This window comes from Eptesicus fuscus, chromosome 20 (assembly GCF_027574615.1).
Source record: "Eptesicus fuscus isolate TK198812 chromosome 20, DD_ASM_mEF_20220401, whole genome shotgun sequence".
Classification (NCBI taxonomy): domain Eukaryota; kingdom Metazoa; phylum Chordata; class Mammalia; order Chiroptera; family Vespertilionidae; genus Eptesicus; species Eptesicus fuscus.
In genome coordinates this window covers 8,604,138-8,623,486 of record NC_072492.1, presented here as the reverse complement: position 1 = coordinate 8,623,486, position 19,349 = coordinate 8,604,138, and the positions used below count along the sequence as shown (strand labels likewise).

General features: G+C 43.1%; 1 protein-coding gene across 1 annotated transcript; it reads right to left on the bottom strand.

Annotated features, from left to right (window-relative positions):
* Nucleotides 1-5,309: 5,309 nt before the first annotated feature.
* Nucleotides 5,310-19,330, bottom strand: LOC103296958 (protein SCO1 homolog, mitochondrial). The gene is made up of 6 exons (XM_008153584.3): nucleotides 19,019-19,330; nucleotides 18,033-18,123; nucleotides 15,815-16,012; nucleotides 14,738-14,830; nucleotides 11,065-11,180; nucleotides 5,310-6,189 (listed from the first exon to the last, which is right to left on the bottom strand). The coding sequence occupies exons 1-6, from the start codon at nucleotides 19,268-19,270 to the stop codon at nucleotides 6,052-6,054; spliced, it is 888 nt and encodes a 295-aa protein (XP_008151806.2). The 5' UTR covers nucleotides 19,271-19,330; the 3' UTR covers nucleotides 5,310-6,051.
* Nucleotides 19,331-19,349: the final 19 nt, after the last annotated feature.

The following is a 19,349-nucleotide window of genomic DNA, read 5'->3' as shown; positions in this document are numbered from 1 at the left end:
TCTCAGCTTTGCTATACACACTGTGGGCAAGTCCTCACTTGGACTCTTCCTCTCCTACGCAGCGAAGACATAGGAGATGGTCTCTGCCACGTCTCCTGCTGGGATGGCATCACGGAAACCTCGGTGCCCAGCAGGGGCAGACCTCCTGCGACTGGGAGGCTCTAACATCTGTCTGGAGAGTTTGCTTTGGCCCCTTACCTGTGCATCGTCTTGAATGGAAAATGGATAATGGGCCGCCAACTTCAGACGGCTCAAGTTTAAGGGCATTGTCCCTGGCTTACTCCCTAAAAAGGGACTCCACCATCAAATGGTCAAACAACCACACAGCTCGATGGACAGTGCCCAGCTGCTGCTCTTCTGTAACAATAGTAAACTTCCTCCTTGGAGAGGAAGGGAGAGGGAGAGAGAGAAACATCACGTGTGGTGTGAACAGAACACACCTCCACAGCGACAGTGCCGTGCGTGCCTCCTGCAAAGCACAGGACTCCAAATAAACTTTGTTTTTCACTGACTGGCTATTTGATATTAAGAAAAAAAATGGTGTGTAATACAAGTAATGGGATTGTAGTTATGCTTTTAAAGCTAGAGTTGGTATCTTTTAGAGACACCTACACATGCAGGATCAGGGTGGGTGGGAGTGGATGGAGGTATAGATGAAACGAGATCAGCCACATGTTGGTCACTATTAAAGCTCGGTGATGGGTATCTCAAGTTCATCCAACTATTCTACTCTGAATAGATTTTTCAATTCCCACAATAAAAAAAGAGGAGAACTCATGTTGTCTTTCAATTAACTATCCAGAGCTGTTCTCCTGAAATGTTACACAGGGTGGGTGCTTTTAAGACCGCTAGGAGGGGCGGCATCAGCACGGTCAGACATCTGTGTGAACCAAGACCACAATCTCTGTGTCGGTCCAGGCGATGGGTCAGCTCAGGGCCTGCTCTCAGCCCTCCCGGGGCCTCCATGGCACTCAGAGTGCCTGCTGGGAAAGGAATGGGCCCTGCCCCCTTTGCCCTCATTGCCCGCTGTGACTCTCTAAGCTGCTGTCCGGCTGGGCTCCCTGCTGTCCCGAGCATCCCATACATACTCTGGGCCAGGCCCAGGCACGGAAGGTTCCCCGATACTCCCAGGGCTCACTCCCAGCTTTCCAATGGTCACCTCCTGAAGGAGTGCCCAATCACACTAATATCCACCCTCCCATAGCTGCCCAAACCCTCACCTTCACAGCACTTATTACTCTCTGACCCCATTTAGGGTATTTGTGTCTAGTCTGTCTACCCTACTCCACACGGCAGGGAGTTGGTTCAGTTCCCTCCTGCATCCCCAGCACCCAGGGCAGTGCCTGTGCACAGTAGGTGCACAATAAATACTTGTTGAATGAGCAGACAAGTAGGCTGATGAGTCAAGCTCTTCTCCAGGCTGGTTGTGCTGGGGCTGAGAAGGGAAACCTTGCTCACCATCTGTTCTGCAACCCACGCTGTGAGCCAGCGAGTACAGGCAAGGAGGGTACGCATTAAACTAACCATGCCCACAGCAGCAGACACCTGCCCTAGGAGAACCCGGGCCACAAAGGACAGCAACAGGTCCCTCCATCAGAGTGGGAGTGACACCCCTCTGTGGATGCAGCAATCCCTGACGGAAATGGCCACACCCTGGCAGAGCAGCAGCCCTCCCAGCACTCTGCCCTGAGCATCTGTCAAGACCTCCGAAGATTACTCTCTTCAGTAGACTCACTTGAAAATCAGCTAGCTTCCTGAGGCCTCTGTGCCCACCAGGCCCCTAGAAACACTCCCGCCCCCAAGCTGCCTGCTCTTACCAGGAAATCATGCCCTCATGTTCTGTGTCAAGACCAAAAGCCCAAGTTTCTGGTTTGAACCTATGTCTTTTCAAGAAACTTTTCTCTAAATTTAATGCCACATAGGAGAAGGCAGGTTTGAATAGGTAAGGCAAGATGACCAAACGGTTCCAGGCTTAGGTACGTGTATGGGGGTGGGGCTGCAGAAAATGTGGAGGCCACCAGAGATCAGCATACAAGGCAGGCTGGAGTGGAGCAGTGATGGAGGGACAGTGAAAACACTTATGACCAAACCCACCTCCTGACACCTTTGTCAAGCAAGCTCCAAACCACCGCCCTCGGCAAATAGAATGGCCACCCGCCCTTACTGAGCATGTTCACCAGAGCCTTCATGTCAAATAGACCCCTGACAACAGTCTCTGAGTGTCCTAGGTTTCGGGGAAGAAAGGTGAGGCTTCGGGAAGTTACTTAGCCAGGGATTCAGACCAGGCTGGTTCCGGTGCCACGAGTTCCCGAGGAGCAAGCAGCGATGGTGATGGTGATGGTGGGAGCAGACTGTGCGGGCACCGTGCACACCACCAACGCCTGCAGGGAGCGCCCGCGTTCTGCCAACCGAGGATCCTGACTGTGGTTCCCAGCTCCTCATGGCCATTCTCAGAGAAGGAAGCTTATCCAACAACATACCCCAAAGGATGCCATTGTTCAATAGCAGGTGTGTCTCCGTGGTGGGGATAGAGGACAACTGAAGTTTACTTTGCAAACAAATTTTTTCTCTAGTTAACCACTACCTAACCTTGGCAAGGGAGAAGGGGGAGCTATTTTGGGGTACTTTCAATATTTACCACTCAGTAATATAAATATACAAAGACATAACAAAAATAAGCCACAAAAACTTAGTATTATCTATGCTAGTCACGGTAATAAAACTTGTAACTAGTATTCATCACTTGAGCCAAAAATAGCCTAAGTAGATCTAATACTCTGGAGATACCCACCCACCACTGTTTAGCAAGAGATTTGAGCTTGATTCGCCATGTCTAATTTTTTTTAAAGGAATACATTTGTGAATTTCTGATACAATAAAATATTTTAAAATGTTGCAGGTGGTAAGAAAATGCATCCAAATATTGTGTCCTGGTAGTGCAACAATGGTGATTTTAAAATTTCTTCTGACTTTTCTGTATGTATAGTACAAATTTTCTCTACTGAGGATCTGTTATAATTATGAAAGAACCAATAAATTTTAAGATAGATTTTTAAATGAACAGAAAATAATTATCTCCCAAGTTCTAAGCGTGTTATTAAGCAACACATGGCTGAAAAGGTTAATTGCATCTCATTAATAAATAGGAATAACCTCCAATGTCATTAGTGATGTAATTCATAACTGAGTAAAAAAAGGTAAACTGAAAGGATAAAAAATGCTTGTGTGACTGCTCTTTTAAAGGTAACACACAATTTGAATAGAGCTGTATGCAAAAAAAAGTTACTGGGGGGATTATGGGTGATTTCAAACATTTTCTTTAACCTTACATGTAAAACTTTATCTTATGCAGATGCTTGACAATTTCAAATCACTTTAATGAGTTCATGTTAGCCTCTAAGGCTCATGTACGTTTTATGGGAATCTCCACTCTCACGCCTCAGGGACAGCTGGACACATTAAGTACTTCCGAGCTTACAGCAGACAGGATTCTTACGCTTTTCAAATAAACAGCATTTCTTGTTAATTCCATTGAAGAGTCCAGTGAAAGAACACATTCTAACCCACCCAGGTAAAGACCTGCAAGTGATGCTTTGCCGAAAGGCAGCCTTGATTCCAATTTCCCAAGATTCACAATTGAAAGGATGCCCCACGGGGACACAACACCCCGTTTTGGATTCATATCACCATAAACACCCACAGCAGTGGCACAAGTAGGGACTTGACTAGAAATTGGGACCCAAACTCTAATCGAGGTTCAGAAGTAAGGGCACCGCCTTCACCTCTGGAATTGCGTCATCCCTGGGGCCCCTCTCCCTGCTTCTAACATCTCCATCTGAAGCCTTTTAACTTGACACTGGAATGAAGAGCAAATCAAAGGTTTCTTCAAACGCTGCTGCTCCCTCTCTGGATCATTACACAGGCTCTAACCTGAACAGCTGGGAATGAAGACCATTTCATCTAGAGCAAGCATGCTGCTGCAAAGTGATCCACACAACTGTTTGGTGGCTTAAAACAGACCATCTTTTAAAGCTTCTGGCATTTTAGACACTTAGCATCTTGTTACATGAGACTAGCCTTTTAGTAAGTTCCTCACCTTGACAAGGTTCCTGGGCCAGTCATTCCGACCTCGTAGCTGCTCCTTAAGGAACCCACCCCAAGAAAGGCCGGCCGCTGTGCTCGTTCGCTGGGCTGCTGTAACGGAGTACCAGGGAGCAGGGCCTGCAACCAGACACGTATTTCCTCCCGGTTCTGGAGGCGAAGGCTGAGATCAGTGTCAGCAGGGCAGGCTTCCTCTGGAGGCTGTGTCTTTACAGGGTCTCTGGGCGCCCTGATCTTCTCTGATGAGGACACCAGTCAGACCGGATGAGGGCCCACCCTGACAGCCTCATTTTAGGCCCCCATCTCCAAATACGGTTAGGATTTCCACGTATGGATTTTGGGGGACACAATTCAGCCCATAACCACTGTTCAAGTTCTTTCTTTTTCACATATTTTGAAATGCCTTTAGAGTAGGTTTAACTAGGTATTAAGAAGACATAAAACCCAAAAGATAGGCCTGTTTCATGTGCGTGTAAAACATAACTGATGTGCACAAAGAATCTGTGGTCTGACTAGGCGCTATACCTGCTGTGATAGGATCTGAAAAACTTTCAGAGGACTTTGCCCTATGCAGCAGCTACAGGTGGAAAACGTGAAATTCAGAACAAAAGCCAAAATTCATTCCATCACTCAACAGTCATTTCCTGGCTGTGTGTACCTTTTTTTTAATCCTCACCCAAGGATATTTTTCCATTGATTTTATTTAGGGAGAGTGGAAGAGAGGAAAAAAAGAGAAACACTGATGTGAGAGAAATACTTGATTGGTTGCCTCCTACACGAGTCCTGACCAGTGCCTGGGCTGGGGAGTCTGCAACCAATGTACGTGCCCTTGACCGAAACTGAATTCAGGACCCTTGGGTCCACAGGCCGACACTCTATATCCACTGAGCCAAACTGGCTAGAGCTGACTGTGTGTGCTTTCATTGACACATCAAGTGATGGGTCAAGTCTTCACTCAGCCCCATGCAAACCTTGTTCTCTCACATTTTCTCAAGGCAGTTCTCAGGCCACCAGCATTTGAAGCACTTCAGACGTCTGTGATGATCGCAGCCTCTACATCCCACCCAACTCAGTGAATCCAGCTGGGGGTCTGGGAACCTGCACTACAGCACCACCCTCCGTCCCCTCCAGTCTGTGGGAGTCTGTCCTGTGTGCTGCCATCTACGCTCTCGCTCTTCACCCATGAGAAAGGTCACACTTGTCCAAACTGCAAAACTGAAAACACATTTATTTCACACAGACCACTCAGTACAGGCAGAAAAGGACTCCGTTTCCATTTGCTGTCATTGAAAACCTAGCACATCCTTTGGCTAAAATTCACATAAAAGATCCCCAAAGAAATGAATCTAATGGTTTTCCCCAAACAACAGATTCTCTCTTCATTAGTCAGACCAGAACCTGCTGAGAGGGAATGCAATGCAGACCTGACAGTGATATTTCTTAACAAGGACGACTCCACATAAGCTTTCAAGTGTCAAGATCAACTTCGAATGCCAGCGAGCCTAATTCATCAGCCACCAGACTCAAAAGGGAAGCAACAGCATTGTGGGCATTAAACTCTTCCTGGGAATCCAGCCCCACAACCTGCACGAGCAGGGGTCCAAGATAAAGGAGAGGCAGCAACACTGAGCAGCGGGCCCTATTCCGGGGGGGAACGCACGGACTATGCTCCTTCTCGGCTGTGTCCTTCTCCGAGGTCCACTCCACTGGCTTCGTATTAACTTGGTCCTCCAGTCTTGCGGTGGCTATTTGGGAGACTGTTGGTTGTCATCTGTAAGTTCCAAGAATCTACGCTGGCTGATTCCAAGGGTGGCATGCCCTGTCCAATACATAGATGCCCTCAGAGTAGGAAGGCCATTCTGCAGGTTGCATATATATGTAAGCCGTCTCCTATGGGAGACAGAGCTCCTTCCTCTTCCGGAGAGAACAATGCAGAGGCAGCGGCTTTAGCTAGCTCCTCCTCCTCCTGTGATCCCGCATGTGCGCAGCGATGGAACCAGCTATTTCTGCATTCTTCTTGTTCTGGCCAAAATAATCTAGAAATTCACCATCTGGTCCAACCAAGTACATTATTATGGTATGGTCCACCTGCAGAGAAAGGGGTGGGGATGACAACAAGATTACCAAAAGAAGCTGCTTATTTTACAGTTTAGGTGCTGCGGATAACAGAACTTCACACTGATGCTTCAATAACCCGTGGCACCTATTATTTACGAAACGGGCCGAAGCCTATTACAGTGACACATTATCTCAAATAGCTTGTGTTCTAGAACTCTGCACTGACCATCGCTTGAAACATCAGCTATAATTTGGATTTCCTTTGGCTCAATCCTTAGCATATCCACACAATCTCTGCGAAAAGAATCCACTTCTAAGAAACAGCGGCTCTGGCCTTCGTAACACAGTCAATGCTTGTGGACGATGGTTGCTTGGGAAGAGCTGACATTTATGAGTAAAATATTTCAACGGACCCCTGGACCGTATTACAAAGACATAGCACATGGAATTAAAGGTGCTGGGGAGAAATCATGTTCTTCAGTTAGTTCTTGGGTGTATGCCTTTGCTTTAGGAAGAACTGGCTGGCTATCAATTCATCACGACCTGAATTCTGCTTACCATGTTTCATAAGAAACCAGAAAACCAACTAACTGTAAAAGTTACAGACTCTAACACAGTATTTAGTCCTGATATCAGTGATTCAAATGGAAACATGACAACAGGTTTCTTTCTCCCACAGGAAATTTTTACACTACACCGGACAATCCTATCCGAAGCAAAGCACCGGGAAACTCCCGAGGAGCCATAACCCTACACCTCAGAGGAATCACCTAAAATCCACTATCCATTTTCCAGGCAAAGTTCTTAAAATATTCCTAGCTCTAACTTAAGTTTAGACTAGTCACCAGTCTTTCTTAGTTATATGATTCCACAAAATCCCATCTTAAATGAGCAGAAGACTGGGAATTTAGAGTCCTTGGAATTTACTGCCGGCTTGATTGCTATTTGGCAAGATTAAAAGACAGGAATGTGATCACACATACCAAACTGGAGACAGGCCTCAAATATATCCGAACATATGGTATATGTGTGAGGTAATTACTTTTTTATAAACACACATTCATAAAGACACAGCAAATGGAAAGAGCCACCTGCCCACTCGGATACGGAAAGAATGTACACCGCAGGCTCAAGCAGCTGTGACTTCATGTCTGGATCATTTACTGCAGGAGCAGGACAGGGGCTCTATGCTTCTCCGCACATTTGAAATATTGGTCAGAACTAGGTCTCCAGCTCATCTTCAAACCTTATCCTGAAGCTCACCCCCTCTCCCTCCCCATTTCTTCCTTTTCTCTATTCTCTATTTAAAAACAGAATTTCAGTGCACTGAACTTACTTTATGAGTATTCTTAATATAAGTTACTCCCTAATACATAATAAAAATATTGTACTATCCATGTATGTCAAACTTGTCAGTGGTCAAGTCTCAATGCACATTTGGTTAAGGGCAGAGCAAACTGCCACCTGTTTTTAGGGTAGGATACTTTAAAGTTCCTAGTAGAGAAAAATAAACCGAGCCACCTGGCCAGGGCACAAGCTCTTTCCAGTGTCACCTTAACCCAGGAGATAGGTATCAGACACCTCTACAAACAATAAAATAGGCTGAGAGGGTAAATGATCCAATTGGTAAATGCCAGACCAAAGCTTAGAACCTACATCTGTCCAATTTCCAAGTCCACAATCATTTTATATCATCATGCTGCCACTATCTCTACTGGATATACACGCACACACCTTTTAATTTTTGAAAAGGTAATCTATGCTCATTAAAAAGAACAAACTTATACAATGAAAGTCCTCCTCCTCTTCCAGCCCCTCCGAGTCCTCAGTTCTCCTTAGAGGGAACCCCTGCTGCCAGTTCCTCTGTGTTCTCCTAGAGCAGAGGTGGGGGACGTCCAGCCCATGGGCCGCAAAAGGCCCATGAATCACTTGGTCTGGCTCTGCCAAGGCAGTAGGGGTGAGCTCATTAAATGTCTGACCAAATACCAGGCTAATTTTTAAGTTGATAACTCTGTATGGCCTGGGAATGATGTTATAAATATCCACATGGCCCTTGACAGAAAAAAGGTTTCCCCCTCCTGTCCTAGAGAAATTCTCTGCATTTATTAGTGTGAGTTTCTATCTACTTATTTCTTTTACCACCTGTCACCTATTTCTTTTTACAAAGAAGTAAGAATATACTGTATCTTTCTTCTCACTTAGTGATATACTGGGCATTGTTCTGTACCAGCACATATATAGTAAGCCTTTAAAAAATGGTTGTCTGGTTTTCAGTCTTTTTAGAAGCAATGCTGTAGGTTACAGCTATAGGATAAATTCCAAACAGCAGAATCTCTAACCTAAAGAGTATCTGACAAACTGCCCTCTGAGGAGGGTGTTCCCGTCAGCAACGCAGGAAGTACCTCATCCCAACAGCACCTTGGCTCTCTTCCCAAATTCGACTTTGACAACATATTTCAAACGTTTGATCTTTGCTGACCTAACAAGTGAAAATGGCATCACAAGTCACATGTCTTTCACTGAGTGACACTGAACATCTGTTTTTGGTTTGAAAGCCATTTATATTCTTTGTCAAAAGTAGTTTCTAATGCATACAAAATCATGTAACATTACATGCATACAGCGCAGTGCTGTGCCCATTTCGCTTTCAGTGGATTCCCGAACGTCTGGCACACCAGTACACATGCTACCATTCTGAGGGCTCCACTGGCGTTCCGAAGCCAGAGGCGTACCTTTTGCTGCTGCTGTTTGAGATTAAGAAAACCTCATTCCATTACACCTCAACCTCTAAGATACTCCCTGTTTCCTTGCAGTTCCTAAAATTGTAACAGCCGTTTCCCACACCATCTTGTGGATGAAAATCTGTGACTTTCAGGGCAGAAGCCATACTAATGATGAACAAGAAAATGGAGTGTCTCCCCCTATTGGTTGATTTGACAAACGTAGAGCAATGGACTCCACATTGTTCAGATAAAAATATTAACATCCCATTCTGGATTATGTACACAGTACAAATCTCAGTGCCCAAACTCGAAACCAGTGAATACAACTCTCTTTTATAGAAAGAGTAAATAAGCTGGAATTTCTTGCCATGGCTTCCTCTCTTTCTTCTCATGCTGCTGGTGCAACAGGGGGAAACCACAGCAGGGTTTCCTCTTTCCTTAAACTTAGGGCTTAAGGAAATATGCTAATTTCTGTCTTTTTTTCCCCTCATGAATCCAAGTTTCCCTAAATCTAGGAGGCATCAGAACTGGAAAATAAGATTACGGAAAATAAGAGCAAAGGGACCAGAAGCCTAATTTAGGCTGTAGGCTACAGTGTGCCCCAGGTTCAAAGGTGACAGAGAAACCGCAGGGCCGCAGACAAAGCACCACAGTGAGATGTCCCCTCTGCATACTGCTCTTGGAAATGAGCCATGGCATAGCCAGAGATCAATGACTCAGGGTCCTGGCCATCTTTCTTTCTATAAAACAGTTTTGCTAGTGAAAAAGCTCTTCTGATTAATCACTTTGTCCATCCAAATTAATACAGAAACCAGAGTATGAAAATTGAAGAAAAAAATGGAAATGATACTAAAATACGTCAACTTTTTTTTAACATGTTTCTATTGATTTCAGAGAGGGAGAGATAGAAACATCAGTGATGAGAGAATCATTGATTGGCTGCTTCCTGCACGCCCCACAATGGGGATCGAGGCCCCAACCTGGGTATGTGCCCTGACTGGGAATCAAACCCTGACCTCCTGGTTCATAGGTCTATGCTCAGCCACTGAGCCATGCCGGCTGGGGAATGTCAGTTTTTAATATGATGGGAAACTGTCCTATTGAGAAAACCGAATAGAACAGTGTGTATGCCCTTTGTTGGTGCTTCACTGTGAAACCACTGGTAAGAAAGGGAACTCAGGAGCTTGGGCATTAGCCTGGGGCTCCTGGGGCAGTGCTGATGAAAGTAGATAGCTCTTGAATGTATGCGCTACAGAAAAACAACTTAATGGAATTTCTGTTCATCATTAAACAACACATATTAAACACCTAATGGTGCAAGTCATATAGAGATATGAAAATACACCTGCCCTAGCCAGTTTGGCTCAGTGTATAGAGCGGCAGCCTGCAGACCAAAGGGTCCCAGGTCCAATTCTGGTCAAGGGCACATACCTTGGTTGCAGGCTCCTCCCTGGCCCGGGTCCTGGTCAGGGCTCGTGCAGGAGGCAACCAATTGATGTGTTTCTCTCACATTGATATTTCTCTCTCTTTCCCTCTCTCTTCCACTGTTTCTAAAAATCAATGGAAAAATATCCTGGGGTGAGGATAAACAACAACAAAAAGTGTCCTTGGGTGAGGATTAACAAAGAAGAAAAAAAAGAAAAAAAAAAAAAATACACCTTATAGAAAGTCTACCTATCTGTGGCTATCCTATTTTCTCTTGCTTTTCAAAATTCTTATTCATTCAGCCCCAAAATACAGTTCCTCATGGCTAGACACTGCTTCTCAAAAGAAGCATATTTCTTTGACCTCTTTACAGGGGACACAGAAACAATACAATGCTTTTAACAAGTAAAATAGCTTTGCTCCAAAATGCTGGCTTCTCTTTATTTCCAACATGGTATCAAATATTATATTCTGTTGATTCTAAGGCACCACTAATTTTATATTGCTCTATAATTTTTCTAAGTTACAACTAGAAAAGAAAAACAGGCAAGTAAATTATGGGAACAGTGAATATATATTAAATAAGCATCCTTAAAAAATTATACTTCTACTATACTTTCAAATATCCCTAATTCCTAAGGAATTTGCAAAAATCTCAGGTTTTCTTTCCTCTCTGATGCCAATCATCACTTAAACCTATATGAACATCTGAGCCCTCAGAGTTGGTCTGTGGGTAGAAACCTGAGCAAGTACTTACTATGTAGTCCTCATCTTCGTCCCTGGGGCCAGGGCTGTAATACACTCGGTAAGCTCTGGCTACCTGATCAATCTCTTCTTTTGTGCCAGTCAAGCCAACCAGTTTGGGAGAAAATTCTAAATAAAAAATGAGAAAGACAGTGAAAAATGAGAAGCGCACAAAACAACCTATCCCTACATGAAAACGCAGTACTAGTTATAAAGCAGCCCTATTGCTACTTTCTTCCTGTGAGTCCCTCAACATTTCCTCATGTTTCAAAAGGAAAAAATTTCACATAGAGAACAAACAAAATTTCTCCTGTTATATACAAGTCACATTGGAATTAAACTAAAAATTAGTAACAGAAGATAGCTAGAAAATCCCAAAGTATGTGGAGATGAACACACTTCTAAATAACATGGGTCAAAGAAATTTCAAGAGAGAGTAAAAAATATTTTGAAAAACAAAAATGGAAATGCAAACTTACCCAAATTTGTGGGATGAAGAAAAAGCAGTGCTTAAGAGAGAAATTTCTAGCACTGAATGCATACATTAGAAAAGAAGAAAGATCTAAAGTCAGTAAGTTTCCTCCTTAGGAAACTAGAAAAAGAAGAGCAAATTAAACCCAATGTAAGCAGAAAAGAAAAATGAGAGCAGAAATCAATGGAGTTGAAAACAGGATATTAATATAGAAGATCAATGAAACTGAAAGTTGGTTCTTAATAATCTATCAGTCATATCCTTCCATGACTACCTAGTAAAGAGGGAATATATTCTAATTATTTAAGTCACATTTCTTACTTAGTTGTTTTTAAATAATGAGATATGCTGAAGTTCAAAGATATAGTCATGAATTAAGTACTATAGTTTTTATCTTTATATCAAACTAGAGGCCCGATGCACGAAAATTAGTGCACTTTGGGGGGTGGGGAGCGGTTCTTCAGCCCAGCCTGTGCCCTCTCACAGTCCAGGACCCCTTTGGGGATGTCCACCTGCCGGCTTAGGCCTGCTCCCCGGGGGGAGCAGGCCTAAGCTGGCAGTCAGACATCCCTCTGGCAGTCCAGGAGCCCTCAGGGGATGTCCAATTAAGGGCCTAAGCCGTTAGTCGGACATCCTTAGTGCTGCCACGGAGGAAGGAGAGAGGCGGGAGAGGCTCCCGCCACTGCTGTTGCACTGGTAAGCCATGAGTAGGCTTCTGGCTGAGCAGTGCTCCCCCTGTGGATGCAGTGACCACCAGGGGGCAGCTCCTGTGTTGAGCGTCTGCCCCCTGGTGGTCAGTGCACGTCATAGCAACCAGTCGTTCCTGGTCGTTCTGCTGTTAGGGTCAATTTGCTTATTACCCTTTTATTATATGGGATCATATGAGATAAAAATTTGTCTCATTAGTTCACACCAGGTCAAAATATCTGTACTCATTTCCCAGCAAATAATCTCATACTACGGATCTGCTGTTAACTTTTTGGAATTTATGTAAGTAAACTGGTGAAAGTCACTTAAAACACCTAGATTCAGACTATTAAAGGGATAGTCCAACATAGTACCTTCTTCTAAAGGTAGAGAAAGCCTATTTTCACTCCTTGGACTAATTCATTCTAAACTGAAAAATTGTCCACTGAAAAAGCAAGATGGCTTGTCTTTCTTTACTGCTCTATGGGTAAATGAAGAGAAAGGTAAAAGAAGCCTGAACTAGTTGCACATCCAGACTTTTTTAAATTGTTGAAATTTCAATAATTTTCTGGCTACTATTTTAAACATTTTAAAATCCCCCCAAATGCAATTACTAATGATTACTTCATCAATCACTGTCATGGGTGCTGTTGAAGAATATCATCACAAGGTTTTAGCAGTCTAGATAGGTGCAGCAACTCAGATATCTATTCATTTGGGATATTTATAGTTTGGTTACTATACCTGCTTTTTCTTGCTTTAGAAAATATGCTATTGCCCACGTTTCTGACAAACTGACAAACTTGCAAACTATGAACATTGATTCTACTTTTACACACTAAAAACTCTAAAGGAGAAAACATAAACCTTTGTAACCTTGGATTATGCAAAGATTTCTTACATATAAAGCCAAAAGCATTATCTATACAAGAACAAACTTATAAGCTGGATCTCATCAAAGTGGAAAATTGCTCTTCAAAAAACATGGCTGAAATGACAAGCCATGGGAGAAAATATTTGCAAATCATACACTTGATAAAAGACTTATATCAGGAATATAAATAAAAGTGAATAAATAAAACAAACAGCCCCAAAAGATATAAAGAGACACTTTTTACTGAAGAAGACATGCAGATGGCAAGCAACAGCATGAAAAAATGCTCAACATTAGGGAAATGCATATTAAAACCACAATGAGGTGCATATCCATGCTCTTAGCAGCTTTATTTGTAATAGTCAAAAACTGGAAATAACTCCAGTGTCCATCAACTGAATATTATTCAGAAATAAAAGTGAGTGAACTATAGATACATTCTACAACATGGATGAATCTCAAAATAATTATGCTAAAAGAAGCCATTCAAAAAAAGAGTACATATTTTATAATTCTCTTTACATCAACTTCTAGAAATGCAAACTAATCTATATAGATAGCAAGCAGGTAAGTGGTTGCCGAAGCCAGGGGGTGGGTGAAGTGGAGGGGCAGGAGGGAGGGATTAGCGAGGGCATAAGGAAGCTGCTGGGGGTCATGGATATGTTTACTCTTTTTGTGGTGATGGTTTCCCAAGCACACACATATGCCAAAAGGTAACAAATTGCACACTTAAATATATACACTTTATGTCAGTTATATCTCAATAAGTCTGTTAAATAATAAAACATATAGTAAGGTCCTTCACAAAGCACATTTTTAAAAATAACCTCAAAGGTTTAGAGGACATGTGAATTAGACTGTATCATAATAAAAACAAATATAAAACTATTCACTAGTCGTTCTGTCCAGTAATTTAAATCAATTTCACCATAACTAAAATTTAAATTCCTGATTTTTAAGCACCTACTTTCTGCACACTAGTATAAGAACAAAACCTGTCTGATCAGATTTTTATTCTCAACACACTTTTCAGTTGAAAAAATTCGAATCCAGAGAAATTAAGCAACTCACCCAAGCTCATAAGACCTAAGTATTCACCTTTAATTCTACCATAATTTACAGTCTTTAAAAGTACCTTCTAATAGGTTTTGACCTGCATGTTGAGATGTTTGAATTGAAATCCTTCCACTAATAGTTATGTTTCTGTTATAATCAATGTTTTGAGTTTATAAAGTATGTCCTGAGTTCAAAATGTGTTTACATGAGATTTATTTTTAATCTCCCAATGTACATACTCCCAGAACGCATGCACGTTAATTTTACAAAGGAGAGAATGAGATACACAGGCGGAATTAGAAACAAGGCACCCTTCCTCTCAATTCAAGGCTTATTAACTTTGCTGATATACGAAGGCCGAGTTCAGGTCTCCCACCCTGACAAAAGAAAGGACCCCTGCCCCAGGAATTAAGAAGCCTGTGTCTTATTTACTTACTAGCCACAGTCACAACTCTGAGCCTCATCTTTGTATTTGACTGTAAAATTGGAGATAACGTTTGTCCTCCCTATTTCACAGGCATTTTTTAAGGTCCAAATGAGTTGATATTGCAAAAACTGTAGAGCTAAACAGATACAAGTATTATTAATGGAACAAACCTTTCACATAATTTGCAATGGCTTCTTTTGTGTCCCTCTCTGGGTCAATAGTGATGAAAAGTGGAGTTAAGTCTGGCAGAGTTGGAATATCATCTGAAAGAAAGTTCCCGTTAGTCAGTATTCACACTGTAAGGGAAACGACAAAGAATACCAGCAATTACAGTCGAGTGCAGTAGCTACAGCAAGGCTTAGGGAAACAGGCACATCTGACACTGTGTTACATGACGGGGAAGGGGATGGGATGGCCTTGAGGAGAAACAGATCGGTATACTGTCTGTGGTGGAATCAGACAACCTACCAAATACCTGCACCAGGGTATCCTGTCTCCTAACCCAACCCAATATTGTAGGTTATTCTCCCCACCATGCCCCAAAGGCAGGGCAAACTATTCATAAGAACCGAATAGCCTGGGATAATTTATTTTAAGAAGGCTGTAGCCTGTCTTCTAATTGGTACTAATAAATGCCCCTGACTGCACATCATAGACCATCCTCAGATTTCAGTCTAACGAACAGTCATCTGGGAAAGGAACAGTGGAGTCAATGATGGAAGCCACAATAAAGGAAGGGGCACAAAGCAGAGTTAAGGGAGACCCAGACCACACTGACATTTTTTTAAAATCCCACCTGAGTATTTTTTCCATTGATTTTTAGAGAGAGTGGAAGACAAGGGGAGAGACAGAGAAACATCCATGTCAACTGGTTACCTCCCACACGTGCCTGCACCAGGACTGGGGATTGAGCCTGCAACTGAGGTACATGCCCTTGACTGGGAATTGAACCCAGGATGCTTCAGTCGGTGGGCCGATGCTCTATCCACTGAGCCAAACCGGGTAGGGCCACACTGACATTTTTAAGCAAACTAATATTTAGCATCATAACCAGCTTCTTTTGGTGGAGAATTTATAGGTCATGGGAATCCAAGCAACAGACAAGCCTAACACTAAGATTTTATGTTCACACAAACCAAATAATTACAAACCTCCATCTAACAGTAATAAAATAATGTGAAAAGCATAGTAACATTAAGGACATTAAGTAAATATACACTTTTCATAGTAAGCGATGGCTTCCTTACCTATTTCATTCACGACTTGAATCATTTTTTCTAGTTCTTCGGGACAAACATCAGGGCAATGAGTGAATCCAAAATAAATCAATACCCACTGACCCAGGTAGTCCTTATCAGTTTTGGGCTCTCCAGTGTGAGTTATGAGGGAAAATGGTCCCCCAAGCAGAGGCTTTCCAATGCTTCGCTGCCGTTCCTTCTCCAGCTCTTAAAGAGACACAAAGACACACACACATACACACACACACACACACACACACACAAATCATCAATATAACCATAGGTACTCAATACCTGCTATATGATCCATACTATACTAATGGCTGTGTGGACACAAAATGTAGAAGAAATAGTGTCAGTTTTCAAGAACCTTAAAAAAACCTCTTAAGGAAAATAAGCATGAAATAAAACAAAATCAAATTAAATCTAATATGTACTAAAGACTATAAGAAACGAAAGTGGTAAAAATATTTCTTCTGGAACAATTCAGTCCTAAGCCAACAGGTGTGCCATGATGTGGGTGAGAGAGGGGGTATAGCCATACAGAATGTCTGAGCCCAAGAGGGCAAGGTGGGTGGCCTGGCATTGAAGTCTGAGCCTGAGTGTGCTGAGGGCAGCTGTATGCTGAGGGGAGGGGACAGCGGTGATGGGAGCTTACTTACTTACCGGGGGTTGATCAAGTAAGTAAATACACTGAGTGGCCAGATTATTATGTGTTCAGAAATCATAATAATCTGGCCACTCAGTGTATATTAGAGATAAGAGAGTTACAAATGGACAAGGAGTTAGAACAATAGAAAGAAAGAAAACTAGAATGAAACTTGCAGTACTGAAAAGAAACTGGAGGTACAATATGAACTTATGGTTTCTATATATACAGAAATATAGATTAAAAAAAAATATATATATATACTGTATATCTCTTACCTAGCTCTGTCTACTGAGAGGACCTGGGAGAAGACACATTGAACTCAGATAACAATAACAGTGAACTCATATCCTGACTTCTAAATATCATCTTCCACAAAAAGGAAACAGGGTTTTTAGAGAAATAGCTGATATCAGGTCCTGAAAGTCAAGTAAAAACTGAAAAACTTTCAGATTGAAGGAGACTAAAAAAGCAACTAGGTTTGAGGTGTGGTTCTAAACCAGACAACTTTGGCCTTAACGGGCATCAGCTGCACCACTTTACAGAGGTCTGAACACTGAACAGTAAAGCACACTAGTGTCCATTTCCTGATTTTGAACACTGTATGTGATTATCCTGGAGAATGTCCTTATTTGTAGAAATATACAATAAAGTATTTGGAGATGCTGAGGCATCATGTCAAGCAAATATTTTCAAATGATTTAGGAACACTTTTAATATTGTATCATAATACATTTTTAATAAAAAATGTTACTAACTGCAGGTGAAATTCCAAACTAAAGTCAAACAAAGCTTGCATTTTCTTTAAGTGTCTTTACCACCACTTTCCTAGCTTTTCAGTTTTATTTCACTGTGAAACTAAAGGAACTTAACTGCCTATTAGAATATGAAAATTATATCAATAAAATACTACGTTATACAAAAGAAAGGTCTAAACAGCTTCATGAATCTTACATTGCTCAGGTTCTAAAGCCTATGAATTCTCACTCCCAGATTTAAACATCATCCTTTGTATAATGGCATCAAAAGAGACACTAAAAAAATCAGAACAGATTCAAGTGATATTGTAAAGATTTACTGAAAACTTCTAAAGCAAATCTTAAAAAGTCCTAGAATATTCGCTAAAATATAAACTTCTTGTAAACAATTTCTAAACACTTCAAGTGTCTGTCCAGAGGGGTTTCTAGCTTCCCGCCACAGGTTCTCCCCCTCTATCTTCCATGGTCAGTCTCTGGCCTTTCTCCGGCTGCTGACACCCAGTGGTTTATAGTAGGGGTTGAGCCTTCCTTTGGCGCTCAGAGCACCCTGAACTTGAACTTTGCTCTGGCCTGACAGAACCTCATCTAGTAAAATCTTTACTTCTGTGTGTTTCCCTATCACAGGTGTCTCAAAGGCTGGAATGCACCTTAGTCATCTTTGTAGCCTCTGGACTTCGTACTACCCACATTCAAATCTGCCCAAAGCGAAGTCATGTCATATTGTCTGACAGTGCTATGCTGGGCTGGATCCTGGAACAGAGATGCTAGTCCCTAGGCAGGAAAGATGTTATTGGGAGCTGACCAAATGGTATCTACTCACTCTCCGTCTTCTCCTTCTTGAAGTACTTCATTCCAGCCAATAAAGCTCCTCCGATAGCAAACGTGACTGCTAAGGACTTCCAGGAAACAGGCTACTGGGGCAGAGATTTCAAAACCAAAACCACTAGTAAGAGGCGGATATTTAACCATACTAAGCATATTACAGTAGTTTTAAATATAAAAACAGAGGCCTTGATATCGTTCAATGTGCACAACGTCTCACGTTACTTGGGATGAGGAAATACGGAACGTTTCTGGGGATGCAGTTGTATCTGGGCTCCTAAACACAACCACAAAGGCACGTGTCCCAGGGCAAGGCCGCTAAGTCCATTTCTTTTCATTTGGAGGAAAAAAAAAAAAAAAAGACTAGCAGTGTGCCTCTGATCCCAACTGCTGACTTGAAAACCAGTTAATTACTGCTTGGGCTGATATTGTGAATATAAATTAACCAAATACAATCTGGGAGGCGAAGTGGAAGAGGCTGCGAGGGGAATTCCCGCAAACCGCATCGCATCCTCATTTCCTCGTTCTCTTCAAGTCCCAAGATGTGGGTGGACGGCGCAGGCCTAACTCATTAACAGCCCCCCAGCTCCGAAAACCCCTTCCCTCACCTATCACCGTCCTAGAGGTGCTGGCTTTTAAGTTCTTTTTGGGTCAGAAGAACCTGAAAGAACACCCCTCTAAAAAGAAAAAAGGGGGGGGGGGACAGATCCAGCAGGCAACAACGATCCATATTTTGCTCAATTTCAACGTACACACCAAACCTCCGAAGGGGGAACCCAAGTGTCGAAATTCTAAAAATGCTCCGACTCCTCAACAATGGTCAGTTTCAGGCTGAGAACTCTAAGGAAACCTAACATTTGATCCAGGTGAGCCGGCTGGGCCGCAGACAATTTCGGGCCCGGCCGAGTGATTTCTGAGGTTATGACCAGGTGGGAGGGTTGTCCGACGGCCGCGACGAGGAAGGTGCTGAGGGTGTGCACTCACCCCGGGTTTCGAGGGGCGCGAGGAGTCTCGGGGGCCCTTCGGCTCGGGCCCCGGCGCCCCCGGCGGCGGCGGCATGGCAGAGCTGAGGCGCCGGCACCCCGGGCAGCTGCGGGGGAGCCGCCAGGCCCGCCATCCCTTCTCCTGCTGCGCGCAGAGCTGCCTCAGGAAGACGCCCACGATCCCGTGTGCCGGGCCCCAGACCCCGAAACCTCGAGGCGAGAGGAGGCGAAGCTGACCACCCGGAAGCAGCATGATCCGGCCCGATCCCTGTAACAACCCCGCCGAGAGCGGAGGAGGTCACGCCTCCTTTGACCCGCCCCTCTACTTCCGG